The 16,528-nt window shown below is 44.8% G+C and overlaps 1 protein-coding gene across 1 annotated transcript in view; it reads left to right on the top strand.

The window, feature by feature from the left end:
- The window catches only part of LOC103214549 (guanylate cyclase soluble subunit beta-2-like), a 47,604-nt gene extending 43,897 nt beyond the window's left edge, over positions 1–3,707 (top strand). Inside the window, 3 exon segments of the mRNA XM_073014551.1 lie at positions 2,197–2,345; positions 2,926–3,072; positions 3,429–3,707. Coding sequence (XP_072870652.1) covers positions 2,197–2,345; positions 2,926–3,072; positions 3,429–3,707 — 575 coding nt within the window.
- The last annotated feature ends 12,821 nt before the right edge of the window (positions 3,708–16,528 follow it).

Below are 16,528 nucleotides of genomic sequence, written 5' to 3'. Positions count from 1 at the left end.
ATTTTGTAGGCAGTGAGAATTCATTGAAGTTTCTTCTCTTATTATGGAAGTGACATGATGAGTTTTATAAATCCAATTTGGGCTGCAGTGTAGTGAATACGTGAGGTGGGGCTGAAAGCCCTTAAGGGCGCAGCTGATTGATGGTAGAGGCCTGAACTAGGGCAGCCTAAGGAAGAATCAGCAGGATTTCCCCACTGACCAGATGGAGAAGGTAAGACAGAGAGGGCAGGCATGGGTCTGAGGCTTCTTGCATGGAAAAATGGGATGATTTACCATAAGGCAGGGCCAGAAAGAAGAGCAGGGTTGGGGGAGAGTGATAAGGTCCATTTTAGAACCACTGAGCTGGAGATGTCTGTGGGATACTCCACATAGGATGATCAGAGGTAGGAATCTTAGTGAGAGCTCAAGGGAACATTGTGGCATGGAGCTATACATCTGGGAGTTATTGCAAGGTGGGCGGGGTTAATCATAGACTCTGTGAATGGTGGATAAGATCACCTAGAGGACAGGAAGTGAGAAGAGAGCGGAGTATTACTGTTCAGGGAACATCTAGTACTTAAGAAGGTTGAGAAGCCAAGGAAAGATATAAAACAAGGAAATCAGAAAGCTAGGAGGAATATGAAGAGAGGATGATAGGCCAGAAGCCAAGGAGAAGAGAAAGTTTCACGAAGGGGGAATTACAATTAGAGGCTTAACTAACAAAGAAGGCACCCGGCTGCGTTCAAGGAGTCATTGATTCACTCACTTAATATTTATTGAGCATCTACTATGTGCCAGGCCCTGCTTTAGGTGCTTGGGATACAGCAGAGATCTAAACTGACAGTCTCCCATCTCATGGAGCTTTGTGTTCTAATGCAGAGGTAGACAAAAACCAAATAAACCATTCCATACAAAATATCGGGTCGGGCGCAGTGGTTCACGCCTGTAATCCCAGCACTTTGGGAGGCTGGGCTGGCGGATTGCCTCAGCTGAGGAGTTTGAGACCAACCTGGGCAACATGGTGAAATCCTGTTTCTACTAAAAATACAAAAAATTAGCCGGGCATGGTGGTGTGTGCTTGTAGGACAGCCCAGCTACTCAGGAGGCTGAGGCAGGAGATTTGCTTAAACCCAAGAGGCAGAGGTTGCAGTGAGCCGAGATCGTGCCACTGCACTCTAGCCTGGGTGACAGAGCGAGACTCTGTCTCAAATATATATATACACACACACACACACACACATACAGACACACACATACACACACACACACATATATACATAATATCACATGTGTATGGAGTGGGCGGAAGGCAATCAAGTAAGAGGATAGCCAGTCTAGGGGCTATTTTATACAGGGTGGTCAAGAGAATTCTCACTGAGTTGGTTACATTTGAAATGTGAGTAACAGGCCCTATAGATATTTGAGAAAAGTGTCAGGCAGAGGAAACACCTCTTTTCTTCGGTGTAGAAGCCCGAAGGCAGGAGGCACTTGGCATGTTGGAGAAACCCCATGAGGCCAGTGTGGTCAGAGTGGAGGGAGCCGGAGGGACATGGGGTCAGAGAGGTGGCAGGGACAGAGGTGGGGGGTCTCCTCTGTAGGCCAGGGTCAGGCCTGGGTTGCATTGGGTTGCACTCTCAGTGTGATGGAATCATGAAAGATTGGAGATTGAAGAATGGGAGACCTGACTTAAACAGGGCATCTGGTTGCTATGTGGAAGTTAGCATGAATGGGGGCCAAGGTAGAATCAGGGGCATGACTTACGAGCAAGTGTTGAGGACAAGGTAGCTTCCCTGTCATACAAAGACGGGGAGCTACCACTTCACAGTGACCAGTCTCTGTCAGCCCTGTCCCCAGGTCTCCTGTAGCTCAGGCTCTGCTTGGTCCACTTACTAGGGACCCTTTCTGTCCTCCCACAGCACTGGTTGCATCTTACTAGAAGCATTTGTTCACTTTTCTGTCTCCTTCATTCGACTGCGGGCTCCTTGGGGGCGAGGGCCTGGTCTGCTTGCCCCCTGTGATATGATTCTCCTAGTGTGACTAGCTTGCAGCGAGCACTCAGTAAACGTTTGCTGAGTGATGCTGAATGGGGAATGGTGTCTGGCTCCTTTTCCCACAAGCCACAGGCAGGTTTGATTCTCAAAGGGCCTCTGAATCCAGAATTCATGGACTTATTAGTCTATCTCCTTGGTTCTCACTGATACCTGGTTTCTGCTGTAGGAGAATTTAAAAGCTGCACGATTCTTTTCAGCGATGTGGTGACATTTACTGACATCTGTGCTGCCTGTGAACCTATACACATAGTGAACATGCTGAACTCCATGTACTCCAAGTTTGACAGATTAACCAGTGTGCACGCAGTCTATAAAGTAAGCGTCTGTGCAGTGTGGGGTGTTACACGGCGTGCTCACGCAGGGCAAGTGCTTGATTCTAAGTCTTCCTTTGCCTCTGTCTTCACTGGTCTGGGGTTTGGTGTGGATGAGTGTGGGCTCAGAATAAGAGCTGAAAGGGAACAGGAAGTATTTTAGGAATTCTAGTTTTTAGGAATTCTTTTTACAATACTCAGTGCTAAGATAGCACTCTGGTGCCCTTGAAGGGCAAACACTGTTGCCCTAGAGCATCGTTCTCCTACTCCTAAATTCAGCAGAAAGTCGAATCCAAACAATGTGTTATCTCATATATAGCATCACATGACTACCCCAGGACCTTCCTCTTCTCTGGAATTTGTTTCCGCCCAAAGCAGAAAGGCCTTTTGGCTCTTTCATGTTTGTTTCCTGTGTCCTTTTCCTTCTCACCTCCTGCTTCATGCTCCTCATACCCTTAGCAAAGAGTCAATCACCAGCTTTAATATAGTCCCTTTGTCAATATATGCAAAATGAAAAAAAGCATAGTGACATGTTTAGTGCATGAAGGAAACCCTCTGAATACCCATTTTTTTTTTCCTTACAGGTAGAAACAATAGGAGATGCTTATATGGTGGTAGGAGGCATACCAGTGCCTACTGGAAGCCATGCTCAAAGAGTGGCTAATTTTGCCTTGGGGATGAGAATTTCTGCAAAGGAAGTGATGAATCCTGTTACTGGAGAACCCATCCAGGTAGAGGGCAACTGAGTATTTGGCTTAATGCCAAACATCTCACACACAAAACTAGAATTCTGCTTATGTGCTTAGGTGATTACTGAGTAAGTTGCCGTCATTAAAATGGGTAATGCATCCTAGTCCTTTTCTTCTCTTGCATATGTTCCTAATAGAGATATTCCTAAGGCTACTATAGTCTCAACTTTTCTCAAATTTCAGAGGAGGCTGCGGTGCTCAAGGTTTTCCTACAATTGACTGTAAGCTTCCTTTGTCAGTAATTTAGGACAGTGCTGAGCAGTTCTTCCTATTTATCTAGCAGGGCTCAATCCATCTTAAAAACTAGCTCATTTATAATTCCTGCTTTTTTGTTCAAGCATTTCAACAAGTGGTTCAGGTTTACTGAGCAGCCAACTTTTCCTGCTTATGAAATCGTGTCTCCAACATGCCATCTGACAGGTTCAGAACTCAGGCTGAGGTGTGAAGCTGCCTGCAGTCAGCAGGCCAGGCACCATCATGCCATAAGATATTCAGAATGGCTTTCCTTCCACCACGTGGCCACTGGCGAGACATCTGCTCGCCTTTCTCACAGAAAAGTACGTTTCCAAGTCTGGAAGTTTGTTCACACTCTAAAAGTTGAACAGTTTTGGAGATGAAAAATGAATGTCCTCCTCCGCTGGCTCAGCAGATCCTAACGCTCCTGGGATGGCTGAGAGTGGCGTCTGTCTGCCTTTGATTTCTAGATCCTTCTCTTGCTATTATCATCAGAAATTCAAAATAAACGAGTCAATTCAAGATAGAGCCAATTATAAGATGGACTATGATTTTTCCACATTATAACCTTTTTACAGGAGAGTTTGAAAATGTGCTGCACTTACTCTGACCATGGTGAGTTAGAAGCTGAGAAACAGTGCAGTTCATGGCTACAGCGTTCACTGTAGTCTTCTAAGTAGAAGCTGGCCTTAGGTAGTCACAAGAACAAGACAGCTGCCATAATGACTCATTGCAAACACTGTGTGCATCAGTGGAATAAAAATCCAATGTAATAAATAAAAAATCAGGATGGGAGGTAATGAGGGAAGAGATATAAGAACATTAGATAAGAGATAAATGTTTCAGTTAAAGGACCCTTGTATAAGTCACTGGTGAAAAAATAAAAATAAAAATGGAAAGTGTAGTGTGTGTGTGTGTGTGTGTGCACGCGTCTGTGTGTGCGTGTGCGTGCACGTGTGTGTGCATGTGTGTGCGTGTGTGCATGTGTGTGTACGTGTGTGTGCATGCATGTGTGTATGAAAGGGGCATAGTGCTAGAGATTAAAATAATGCTACACCAATAAGAATGAAATAGACAGTGAATTCTAGGAAACACTCAAGGTGGATTTACCAAGAAAAAAACAGGAAAAGATGTTAGCAATTCCAAGGTAAGAATATGGACATAATTAGGAGCATCATTAAATATCCACCAGAAAGAGCATATCATATGGGTTTATTCGAGGATATAGGGGAAAGAACTGGAAACGCTTTCTCTCTTAACAGAATTGTGCTGCCATTTCTATATTTTAAAAATTATTTTGCACTGAGATATTCTATTATTTTATTCATATAGCTTTAATATACATTTACTGAGATCCGTCCATGTATGAGACAGTATTACTAGGTGCTTTGAAGGGTTCAGAGACTCCTCTTTTTCTAGAGGAAATTATAATATTATTTCAAGGAGAAGAAAATCTAGCAAGTAAAAACAACAAGCAACCTGATTAGGATGTAGAAAGCTGCAAGACACTGTTGCTCCCATGCTAGCAGTTTTTTATTTTTTATTTTTATTTTTATTTCCCACCAGAAAGCAAAGGAATCAAAGTAAACTAAATTCCAGTATGTAACAAACCCTTTCAAAGAGAAGACCCTCATAATTGCATTCAATCCTGGCAGGGCAGCAGAAGAAGTAATCTTCCAGAGGTGAGGGTAGGGATAAACCCGTCTAAATTTTAGTGGATTTTTAATGGTCACAGGGCTGAAACAACAAGTTACAATGCCAGAGCGCAGCAGACACAGAGTCTAGACCCATCTACCAACTCTTTCTCATAGGCCAAGTGTGGGGGGTTAGTCAACCAAAGACTAGGACAGGAGAGGAAAGCTGAGAGAACTCCCGAGTCCCTGAGGTGTTTGGGGCCTTTCCCAAATGCAAAGCGGTGGCCCATGAAAGGCTAATGTTAGAGTAAGATAACCAAGAGAAATCCAGCTGAAGTACTCTTTATCTTTACCAAGTACACTACAATGACCTTTTGAAGTCTGAGGGCAAGGAGGAATGGCAGAGAAAATTCTCCCAAAGTGCAGAGAGCCAGGTTGGGACTGAAGAGCAAAGAGACTTCTGAAAATCTCACTGTTGGACTGTACTGCAGAAGGAGATCTCCTACAACTCCAAAAGCTGGTGGATGGGCTGTACAGCACTCAAGGTCCTCAGAGCCTTGCTGGTGCTTAGATTCTAAGTTCTGCTGTACTGAAAGTTCTGATTCAGCCTTCATAATATTTGAAACCTGTGGTGCATGGAATCTACCAATATTTCCAGAAAAGCCCTGACCCAACTCAAATATGGATTAGATTACTCCTCATTCCAGCAGCCTAATTCTGAAGGGATGTAACATTTTCTGGGGGATAAATGTTATCTACTTCAGTCTCTACTGTATTTTCACCCACAATATGGATCATTCAATTAAATAATAAAAAATATGAGATGCAAGAAGAATCAAGAAAATGGTAATATAGTGGATAGCCAATAGAGAAAATAGTCAATAGAAGCAGGTCCAAAAATAGCCTAGATGTTGGAATTATCAGATAGAATTTTTAAAATAAGTCTGATAAATATTTTAAAGAGTCTAGAAGAGGCAAAACAAGTGTGAAGATATGGGAAATACATACATACTATCTATATTTACATCTATATCTATATCTAATAGAAAACTATGATCTCAGAAATCAGAAATAAAGAATTAATTTTATGGGCTTAACAAAGACTAGACACAATAGAGAAAAAAATGAGGGAATTTGAAGACAGAGAAATAGAAATCATCCAAACTGAAATTCAAAGAAGAAAACAGTGAAAAGGGGAGCAAGACACTCTATATCTGTAGGACAATATCAAATGGACTCCTATATACGTAACTGAAATGCTAGAATGAGAACAGAGTGAGAATGGGTAAGAAGAACTATTTCAAGAGATAATAGTTAAGAATTTTTCAACATGAAGGATATCAATGCACATATCCAAAGCTCAGCAAACCCAAGCAGAATAAATACAAAACAACCACTTCTAGTTAAAGTATACCAAAAACCCTACCCAGTGCACTAAGGCAAGAAGAATAAATATAAGACATTAAGTTTGGAAATGAATGAAGAAATGAAATTATCATTATTCACAGAACAAATAATGGTGCACCTAGAAAATCTTATACAAACTACAGGAAACTACAATGTCTAATAAATGAGTTTAGCAAGGTCATAGCATAAATACAGGAAAATTATTTAAATTTTTATATGCTAAGGACAAAAAAATTGAAAAATGAAATAAAAAGAAAATAAAATTATTTAAATTTCTAGGAATAAATCTAACAACAGATATACATGACCTCTATGCTTAAAACTACAAGATATTGCTTAGGGAAATTAAAGAAGACCTAATTAAATGGAGACATACACCATATTCATTGGAAAACTCAATATATTTAAGCTGTCTGTTTTCCCCAAATTGATGTATAGATTCAGCAGAATACCAAACAAAATCCCTGCAAGCTTCTTAGAAAATAGTCATACGTTAATTTAAAAATTTATATGGAAGTGTAAAGAACCTAGACTAACCCGAACAATCTTAGAAAATAACAAAATTGGAGGATGTACACAACTAATTTTAAGACTTATTCTAAAGCAACAGTAAAAAAATACAGAGTTAGATTGGGAGAAGAACAGAAAAAGAGACCACTGGAGCAGCACAGAGTGTCCAGACATAGACTCACGTTTAGTCCATTGATTTTTGACCAAGTCATCAAACAATTGAGTGGGGAAGGCAACCTGTTTTTTATAAAAGGATTCTGGTACCACTGAATATCATATGGAAAGAAAAAATGTACCTCACTTCTACCTCACCCCATATACAAAAAGATCTTTTGATATGTATCGCAAATCTAAACATAAAATCTAGAATCATAAAGCTTCTTGATGGAAATAAAGAATAGCATCATGACTTTGGGGCAAATGTTTTTTTTTTTTTTAGATAGGACACAGAAAGCACTGACCATGAAGGGGAAAAAAATGATAAATTTCATTGTTACAGGCTGAATTGTGTCCTACCCAAAATTCTTATTTTGAAACTCTAGTACTCAGTACCTCAGAACATGATTGTCTTTGGAGCTAGGCTACCTACAGGTAGCCTTCCATTTATTCATGCCTTCCTTTGTCCCTCCCTCTTTCCAGAACTTATAGAGTGCCTAGCAGCCATGGGACGGGGTAGTGGAGGAAACTCGTGCTTTTTCTTCCACGTCTCAATGGCTTACAGAAGATATTGTGGCAGACAATAAATTTTGTTGTGCTTCTAACTGTAACACAGTTTTTACTCTCAAGGAGCATGTAGTTTAGTTCAGAGAACAGCAAATTATAACCCCACAGACCAAATCTAGTCTGCTGCTCATTTTTGTAAATAAAGTTTTCTTGGAACACAGCCATGCGCTTTCATTTACATATTGTCTATGGCTGATGTCATGCTACAAAGGCAGAGTTGAATCACTGCAACAGAGACCATATGATATACAAAGTCTAAAATATTTACTCTCTGGTCTTTTATATAAAAAGTGTGCTGACCTTTGTTCTAGCAGAAGAAAAAAGAAAAGTTGCAGTTAGTTATTTTTAAAGTGAGAGGAGTACAATGATAAATATGTGCATAAAACAATACAGTTTCTTGAGCACTTACAGTAGGCCACATTCTATTCTAAATTCTTTCATATGTTAATTTATTTACAGTTGCAACAGCTCTGTGAAGATACATTATTATTACGTACATGAAAGAAAAGGCACAAAAAGGTTAATCATTTGCCTCAGGACCAGGTAGGCTAGGAAGGAGAACAGCCTACATGCAGCCCACGAAGTCAGGGTTCACAGTCCTCCCTTTAACTGCTGCACTCTTATCCCCAAGGGAGTCACAGAGGGTGCCATGAGAGCCCAGGCAAGGGTACTTGACCCACTAATAAAAAAGGGCTTCGTGAAGGAGATTCCTGAGCTGAATCTTGAAAAAGGAGTTCCAGAGTAAAATTTAGCCAAAATTGGGGTATTGGGAGTAAAAAGCAGGTACAGGCTCACATGTGGAAGAGGTGCAGAGAACTATAAACACCTGAGCTTTTCTGTATTGGAAAATATGAGACAGGAGTTATGAGAGCTGCACATGCCTTGCTGAAGGGCAAGGGCCCTATGCCATAGGTGAGGAAAAAACCCCAAGGAGTGTGAGGTTGAAGACAGTGACAGGGTCAGGGTCCTATTTGACACTGACCACTCTAGAGACCCTGAAAGGACATATTTGAAGACCAGAAAATGAGATAGATGAGACCTGCTAGGAGTTTGATCTGAATCAGAACATTAGTGGTAGGAATATGGGGGAAAATAAAACCAGCTAAACTAGTTAGAAATGGGGGAGGAGAAGAAGGGAGGAGCCCGGGTCTCCATTTTGGGTGGACTAGGGCTCGAATGGTGGCCCCACCATCTGCAATGGGACAAATGAGAAGTATCCCAGATCACAGGGGCAGACAATGAGTTCAGGTTGGACACATTGGGTTCAAAGGAACTGTGGAACACTCAGCTAGAGGTACCACAAAATGGATGGATGAAGTTTGGAGTTGAGTTGTTCAAGATCCAGACTTGGAGTAAGCAACATATAGGTGGTAATTAAAGTCATGAGAGTTGATGAGATCAACCCAGGGAAGGATGCAGTATGCAAAGAACAGTGGGAAAAGAAAGGAATCCTGTGCAGGACCAACATTTAAGTGGCATAGAAGGAAGACGAGCCCATGGAAGAGACAGAAGAAGAAATAGTCAGAAAGGACCAGGAGAGTTCAGGGTGAGAAGCACTCTTGTAGATGACTGTAGGAAGGAGGAATTGAACAAAAATGTCAATTGTAGTAATAAGGATGGAAAAATACTCACTAGAGGTTTTGGGGACATTCTCAAAAGTGGTTGTAGTAGAATGGTGGGATAGACATTGGGCTGAAGAATAAAAAGAAGAGAAAATTTTATGGGATTAAAGCAGGTGAGAGGCTATTTGTTTGCTTCTGTTTAGGATGGAAGAGACATAAGCACACTGAAAAGCAGAAGGAGAAAGGCGAATGGAGTGGGAGCTGAAGATAAGGGTGGGGTGGCCAATGGAGCAAGGCCCAGAGGTGGTGGGAAGGGGGCATGTGTGAGGAGCCCCTGGACAAGAAAGATACCTCATCCTCGGAGATTGGGGGACAGGATGGTGTGGTCATGGGGTGAGAAGTCACAGGCTCTCACTTGTAATTAATGTAATTTTCTAGATGAATCAGGGCATAAAGTAGGAGGCACAGCCACCAGCATAAAAGTGAGAGGAGCAGATGCCAAATGGAGGCACATGAGGAGTGTGGTGAAGGTCTGAACTCTCTACCAACCTGGCCAAGAACAAGGGAAGGCTCGATGGACTGCCGAGGCAGGTGGTCATGAATTTGAATCCTCGTTATCCTCGTTGGTTTGAGTGGTTCTTTGGCTTTTCTCCAACATCACTTGGTGGACAGTAAATAAATAAACAGGAAAACATTTTGTAATTACTTTGTAGCTCTGTCTCTTTTCATGGTCCCTACCCTATAGTCCTCCTCTTCAGTTCCTCTGCAGACAGAAATTATGGTGGAGAAAGCTTGGGTAGTTAGGATGAGCATAGTAGCAAGCGTGGGGTATATGGTGCACTTGGGGAAGATGGAAAGAAGAGTACTGATACTCAAGAGCCTTACGTGGCAGAACCATGAAAGGTGGTGTCCACACGGGCACTGACAGCATGGTGTGTAGAAACGTGAGAGATGCCCAGATGAGGGGTGAGCTGGAGGGAGGAAAATTGGTGGCAGGGTTGGGAGGGTTCTGGTGGGTCTCTGTGCTCTCTTTTGGCCTTTGGCATCCTGTTCAGAATATCTCATCCTCACTTTCCCCATGGCCCCTGTCCCACTTCAGCAGGCTGATGTCTGGGATCCTCCCTCCTCTGCTGTTGTGTGTCCTGTGTCCTGAACTTTTCCTCTTGAGTAGCCCTTTGCATTGTAGCCAGCTCTTGACTTACAGACTCACAATCTTTGATGTCTGATGCATTTTTTTTTCCTCTGTGCAGTGCCTTAAAAAATCAAGGGTTTGAAATCATTGAGAGGGGTGAAATCGAAGTGAAAGTTAAAGGGAAAATGACCACATACTTTTTGATCCAGACCTTGAATGCCGCAGAGGACAAGTTCATGGGGAGATCTAAAACCCCACTTGATCACAAGGGTAAGCAAAAAAGAGAAGCTTTGCCATTAGTGTTGAGTAGTTTTTCCACTAACTACCTCAGATATGTTTAGTATCTGCAGGGTCAACACAGATGGTGTCCCTGCCCCCCACGGAGCTCCAAGACTCAGTTCAACCATCTTGCCCTGAACACTCTTCTCTTGTATCCTGGTTATGATGATGTTCTTTGAGCTGGGCCGATAGATCCAGCTGAAGAGTTCTACATACATTTGTCTTCAGGTTCTTCTCTGGGCGTTTCCCATGCAGCTCTCTGGTAGCTGGGGAATGATTTGTGAGTGCTTCCTCTGCTCCCCAGCCTCAGAGGCTCCAGCACAGGCTTCCCTCGCATGCTGGAACATTTTGCCTTTCACATTTTGTTCTAGCTTCCAAAACTGGGATGAGGGACAACATTTGTGACTCACCCAGCTCCAGGAATGAGAAGAGGGTGGGAGTTTAGGGTAAAACAACCCAGTGCTAAGCTGGACCAGGGATTACTGTTTGGCTCATGGTACCCCCAAAAGAAGCTGGAATCCAATGGCGAGGTCTCCATCAGCTGCAAGGCTGATCAATCCCACACACTCAGGGTCCCTTAGCTACAGCCTGGCTAAGACGGAAGTGCTGACCTGAAGGGGAAACCCGGTAGCAGGAGGCAAGCCTTTCTGAACCTCCAAGAAGGGAATGAATTCCTTCTGACATGAACTAATCTGTAGCCACTCCCGAGGCCCACAAGGGGAATCTCAAAGTCCAGAGATTCCTTATTTACACAGCTATTATATGCAGTATGTCTCTTTGGGACATGTGGATTATGATGACTATTTTTTAAAGTGGGACTATCCCAAAGAAAAGATGGATTATTTGAAGAATGTTTAAAATTGTCATAATGCTTTCATTCTAATTTCAGCTTACCTTAGTATCCCTGTGAGTTATAGTTGGTTTAGGTCACATTTTACTGCTGTAGACACTGAGATACAAAAATCTAAACAAAAAACAAGAAATAACTTTGGCAATAAGGACCAGGAACAGTCCTCACTAGAGCTTGTAGCCCCAGAATTTCCAGGCTCTGGGCACCTCATCCACTGATATCTCCCGCTCCCTCCCACCCACCATCATGCCAGCCCCACAGTACAGAGGGTTTCTAGAGAGAAGTCAAACGAACTTTCCCCCCTTTTCTCTTCGTTGTCAAGAAATGGACAAAGTAAAGTGGGGAGAGGGCATCATGCCACGTGATCATTGGAGAGGGGAAGGCAGGGCTGGAGGCTTTGCCACAGGACAGGGCAGAGGGGTCTCAGCTGTGCCTGGCTCTAACCCCACACTGCTCTCTCCCACTCGTCTGCTGAGGGTTCCCACGCTTCTTAGAGAAACAGTATTCTGGAGCGAAGTCTGAGTCAGTAGAATCAAACCCACTTTCAGTTCTGAGCTAGGGAAAAGTAACCCCGAGTAGAAAGTGAGGAAGCGTGCCTTAACCGGGAGCCCTCAGAATGGAGCCTGAGAAAGAGGAGGGACGGAGGGTGGGTGTGAAAGGAGGGCAGGGGATAGCAGCCCCCATCCCCCAAGGCCCCAGTCAGTGTCTCTGCAAATTAAGAATAAGGACCCTTTTGTGGGGTATGGGTTGACAGCCCCCAGACATGGCTTATCGTAGAGGAAAATGGCAGCCTTCTGTGTGGGCTGAGGTCAGTCCTCACCCTGAAACCCTTGGCCAGGTGCCTCTATGTAGAGAAAACTGCACAAACATATATGTGGTCCCAGGAAGGAAGGATCCCAACCCTTTTCTTTTCATGCTTCTGTGCATTTCCCAGTCCCCTCTCCCTTTCCCCAGCAGCCTTGGATTTCCTGCTGTGAGCCTCAGCCCCCAGGCTCTGGGGGAGGGTGAGTCTGTCTCTCTCCCTGCCTGCCTTCATCTGCCCTCAGTGCAGCACGGGGAGGGTGGGCAGCGGGGGCTCCAGCAGGAAGGCCAGGCACTCTCAGGGGAGACCTCATGCGGATACTGCTTCCTAAGGAACCCCATTAACTTCCGGGGGCTAGGGTGTTTTCTCCCAGTGACCACTGACAGCTCCATGAGGCAAGATAGAGCCTCTCAAAGACAGTCATGGGGGAGGGGCATGGAAGCACTATTATGTTCACTGATACTCTTTTCACATGGGTCTATTCCCTCAGATTATCTCCCACGGGACACACACTATGTTTTGGGGGGTGGTTACTTAGGGAGGAGCAGGAGTGAGGCCACTTCAGTGATTCTAAGGTGCAGTCAGCATTAAGAACTATGTCTAAGACCAAAGCAATGCAGAAGAAAGGGCCCTACAGGGTCTTTCTTGTGCCCCACTCCACCCTAGCACAGAGAGACCCAGAAGGTGAAAGGAACAAGAAAGGGTAATGTCCAGGAGAGCTCTTCCTCAAATGAGTGTCCTCTCCTCCACTTTGTTCTCAGACAGTGCATTTCCTTGTTCTAGGCAATGAGTACATGAAACATGTCAAATGTCCTTCAGCCTCCCTAGCACGACATCCAACAGCTGGAACTTCCATCCAGTCCTTCACATGATGGGCACCTGTGGGAAACCTGCCAGGTGCAACCGATGTTCAGAGGCATCCAAAAAGTCTCCCACTTCGGCCGCCATGAAGCCCACTCATGCAAGCATCCTCACTTTTCCTTCCTCTCACGGTTTCTTTGCAGAAGCAAGTGCTCAGGGAAATCAAGACAAGAGAACTGTCATGAGCTATGCCGACAGTCAGCAGCTGATCCCCAACAGAGACACAGCAGACGCAGACGGTGAGTACAGCGGGCCTGGTCTAAAATACTTCCAGCCCTGCGTTGCTCCTAAAGACAATCGGACCCTTCAGAGGTCACTTCGTGGGCAGTGAGAAAGAGCTGGGAAGGGATAGCACAGCTGGTGTTTGGGGTTCTGGGGCAGGATGCTACTGACTTGCTCGCTGTATTTTGAATAAACTGTTGTTTTGAGCACCCCCATCCCAGGTGTCCCAAGGGATCTCATTCTGGCAGGGCCTTCTATACTCGCTTCCAAAAGAATCTCTAATAGCAGAAAAACGTATTACTTTCTCTGCATCCACCAAATGTGTGTCCACCAAAGTTTCTCTGGACAGCGTGGCCCTCAGTAGCTTGCCTTGTCTTACTAAGGAGGGCTGAGACTTCCTCTTCCTGCACTGTCTGGTGCTTTACAGAGACCTCAGGGCAGAGTAGCCCAGTTACCCTCTTCTCCACTTTGTCCTGAGGGTCGTAGGGACAGGAGGGTTTGCTTAATTCATGCTTATCTGGATGGCCTTGGCAGTCATTCAGCTCCCTCAGAGCCAGAGCCATTCTCAGGACTGACAAGGCTTGGTTTTGAGTATGGAGTCACAAAGTAATAATGAAGAACCAGGGATGGGTGGACAACAGGAACCCCTGTAGCAGCAGCTCCCCCATCCCTTTCTAGAACCCCCTTGCTAGGTGATCCATGTGGAGTTAAGTGAGGCTTGGCCACAGTATGTGTTTGTTAGAGGGGATCACATCTCATGCATTTTCTAAAAACCATCTCTAGTCACTGAGGCAATGTCTTAAGACAAATAAACTAATCCATGTGATGAGTTAGAACAGCTTAATAATCCATATAAAAAGTCCAGCTCTCGTTATCTTTACTAGACAACATCTCTAAAGTTGAGTGTCGCTTGAGCCCTTGGTGTTGGCACTGCCCTGATGGCCAAAGGCTTCCCTTTAGCTTCATCCTAGAACCTGAGGTTGAGGGAATGAATAGCAGCCTTCTGTTCATTTCAGGTGAGAGGAGACAGAGCAAAGCTTCTGTCACTCTGATCCTGCGGTCAGACGGACGTTCGAATTCTGGGACATGAGAAGCTCAAAGCAAAGTTGTTGCCTTTGCCTGGAGGCATTTCCCTCCCGTCCCCACTCCTCTCCTTCCTGGAGTGGCATGTTTCCGGCAGTGCCCCAAACCCTGAATAGTTGTTCAACCTATTACAGGATAGAATTATAACACTCATAGATCCATTTGATAGTGTTCCTTGGAAAACTGTTGCTGCTGCAGGAACGGACTAAGCATCTAATCACTGTCCAGGGATCTGCAATGATCACTGAACTAAACACATGAGGTCCCTGCCTTTGGGCAGCTTGTGGTTTAGTAGAGGGAGACAATTAACATGTAACTAAACAAATAAGATCATTTGGGTAGTGATGAATGTTAAGAAAAAAAATAAAACTGATAGAGGGCCAGTGAAGCCTTCTGAGAGGGAGCAGCATTTCAGCTGAGACTTGGATGAAGGAAGAACCCCCATGTGGCTACCTGGGTAGGGGCTTCCAGGCAGCACTGTGCCCAGGGCAGAAACAGCCTTGGCAAGTTCACAGAAGACAAGAAGACCAGTGTGCCTGGGAAGGGCTGCAAGAGGAAGGGAGCCAAAGGGATGAAATCAGACAGGTGCATGGGTGCCTGGGACAGTCTTGGCCTTGGGACCGCTTATTGATGTGCAAAAAAGCATGAGCATGAAATAAGGGGTAGGTGAGGAGGTGCTGGAGCTCCCTGGGGACCTTCAGAGGGAGAATGGCTCTGCCATTTGAATTCCTAAATGGCAGTTCCATAAACAGCTCAGAAGGGAAGGTCTTAAAACTCTTTATGCTCCAGGAAGATGAGTAAATTCATTTTTCAAACTTCTGCTGGGTGGGAGATGGGGAGGTCCCGCCACAGGGACCAACAGAGCTGGATGTCTTGCTTAGAGGTGAGAGACAAAAATTTCACAGCACCTCTTCTAACTGTGGCTTTCCTGGACGGAAAGCAACACTGACAACTAGAGAAGGAAAAAATTGAGGCCACCTCAGATTTGAGGGGAAACTTGAGGGGTGAACTGGCATTTTTTTGGCAACTACTTTGTGCCAGGCATTTTACCCACATTATCTTATTTACACAACAGTTATATAAGGTCCCACAACTAGTAAGTGGAAGAAATAGCATTTGATCTTCATTTCAGACTTGTTTGTCTTGGGCAGATCACGTCCCTGTGAGTTAGTTTTGAGCATCAGACCAAGACAATTCCATAGTTTCCCTAAGTGGCAGCCATTGCACTTGAACTGCTTGGGTTGACAGTGGTCCAGCCATGTGTCTCTCAGATCCTCCGGGCCCCATCTGAACAGATCTCTGATGGTTCGCTGTGATTAGCAGGTGTTTTAATGAGGAAGCACTCCCACACTGTGGGTGCATGACAGACTGCACCAGAATGCCATTGGACCCAAAGCTACCTACACCCAGATGTATTGAACCAGAAACTGCTCTTTCACAATGTGCCCCAGTAATTTGAGTTTGAGTTTACCACCGACATAGGTTTCTTCCTTATCTCTGACAGTTGGCAGCAGACATAGAATTTAGCAATGGAGGACTCATGCCACCTGCTCATGGGCCCTGCCTCTTCACTGTGGTTCAGGTCCTGGTTCTCATGGGTTTTCAGGTCCAGGTAGGTCTCCTATATCATGCTTAGCTCTGAAGTCAGTGAAGGCTGCCAGAGGGTCACTGTGGGAGCACCACCCTCGCCACTACCCCTGGGCCATCCTGCTCGGTCCCTGTGTAGGCATCACAATGGGGAAGCGTCTCCATCAGTAGCCATGACCTGTCAGGATTCCTCAGAGACTAGCCTGCTTCCCAGGCTCCAGGCAGGTGGGCAGTCAAGATTTGCTTCATCCATCATCTCTGCCACCAACCTCATCAGGTGGTCACCTGGCTGCCAAACATGATGGCTCTCCAGTTGCACATCCTTCCATCTGACTTGGCTCTCTCGAGTGGGAAACAGGCACTCCTGGCCTCCTCTCCCCGGAGAGGACCATGGATCCTGACAAAGTATCTTAGAGTCTTGGTAGCTTGTGCAGCTGCAGTGCACCTAGACTTCTCTCTGCTGGCCAGCTGAGGTCTGGGCCTCACCGTCTCTCGACCCTCTTTAAAAAGGGGGCCACATGGAGTCCCTGCAAGGCCCAGCCACCTTCTGCC

The sequence above is a fragment of the Chlorocebus sabaeus genome, chromosome 3 (assembly GCF_047675955.1).
Source record: "Chlorocebus sabaeus isolate Y175 chromosome 3, mChlSab1.0.hap1, whole genome shotgun sequence".
In the NCBI taxonomy this organism is placed as follows: Eukaryota; Metazoa; Chordata; class Mammalia; order Primates; family Cercopithecidae; genus Chlorocebus; species Chlorocebus sabaeus.
Note: the sequence above shows the minus strand (reverse complement) of the source record. Positions and strands in the feature narration are given on the sequence as shown.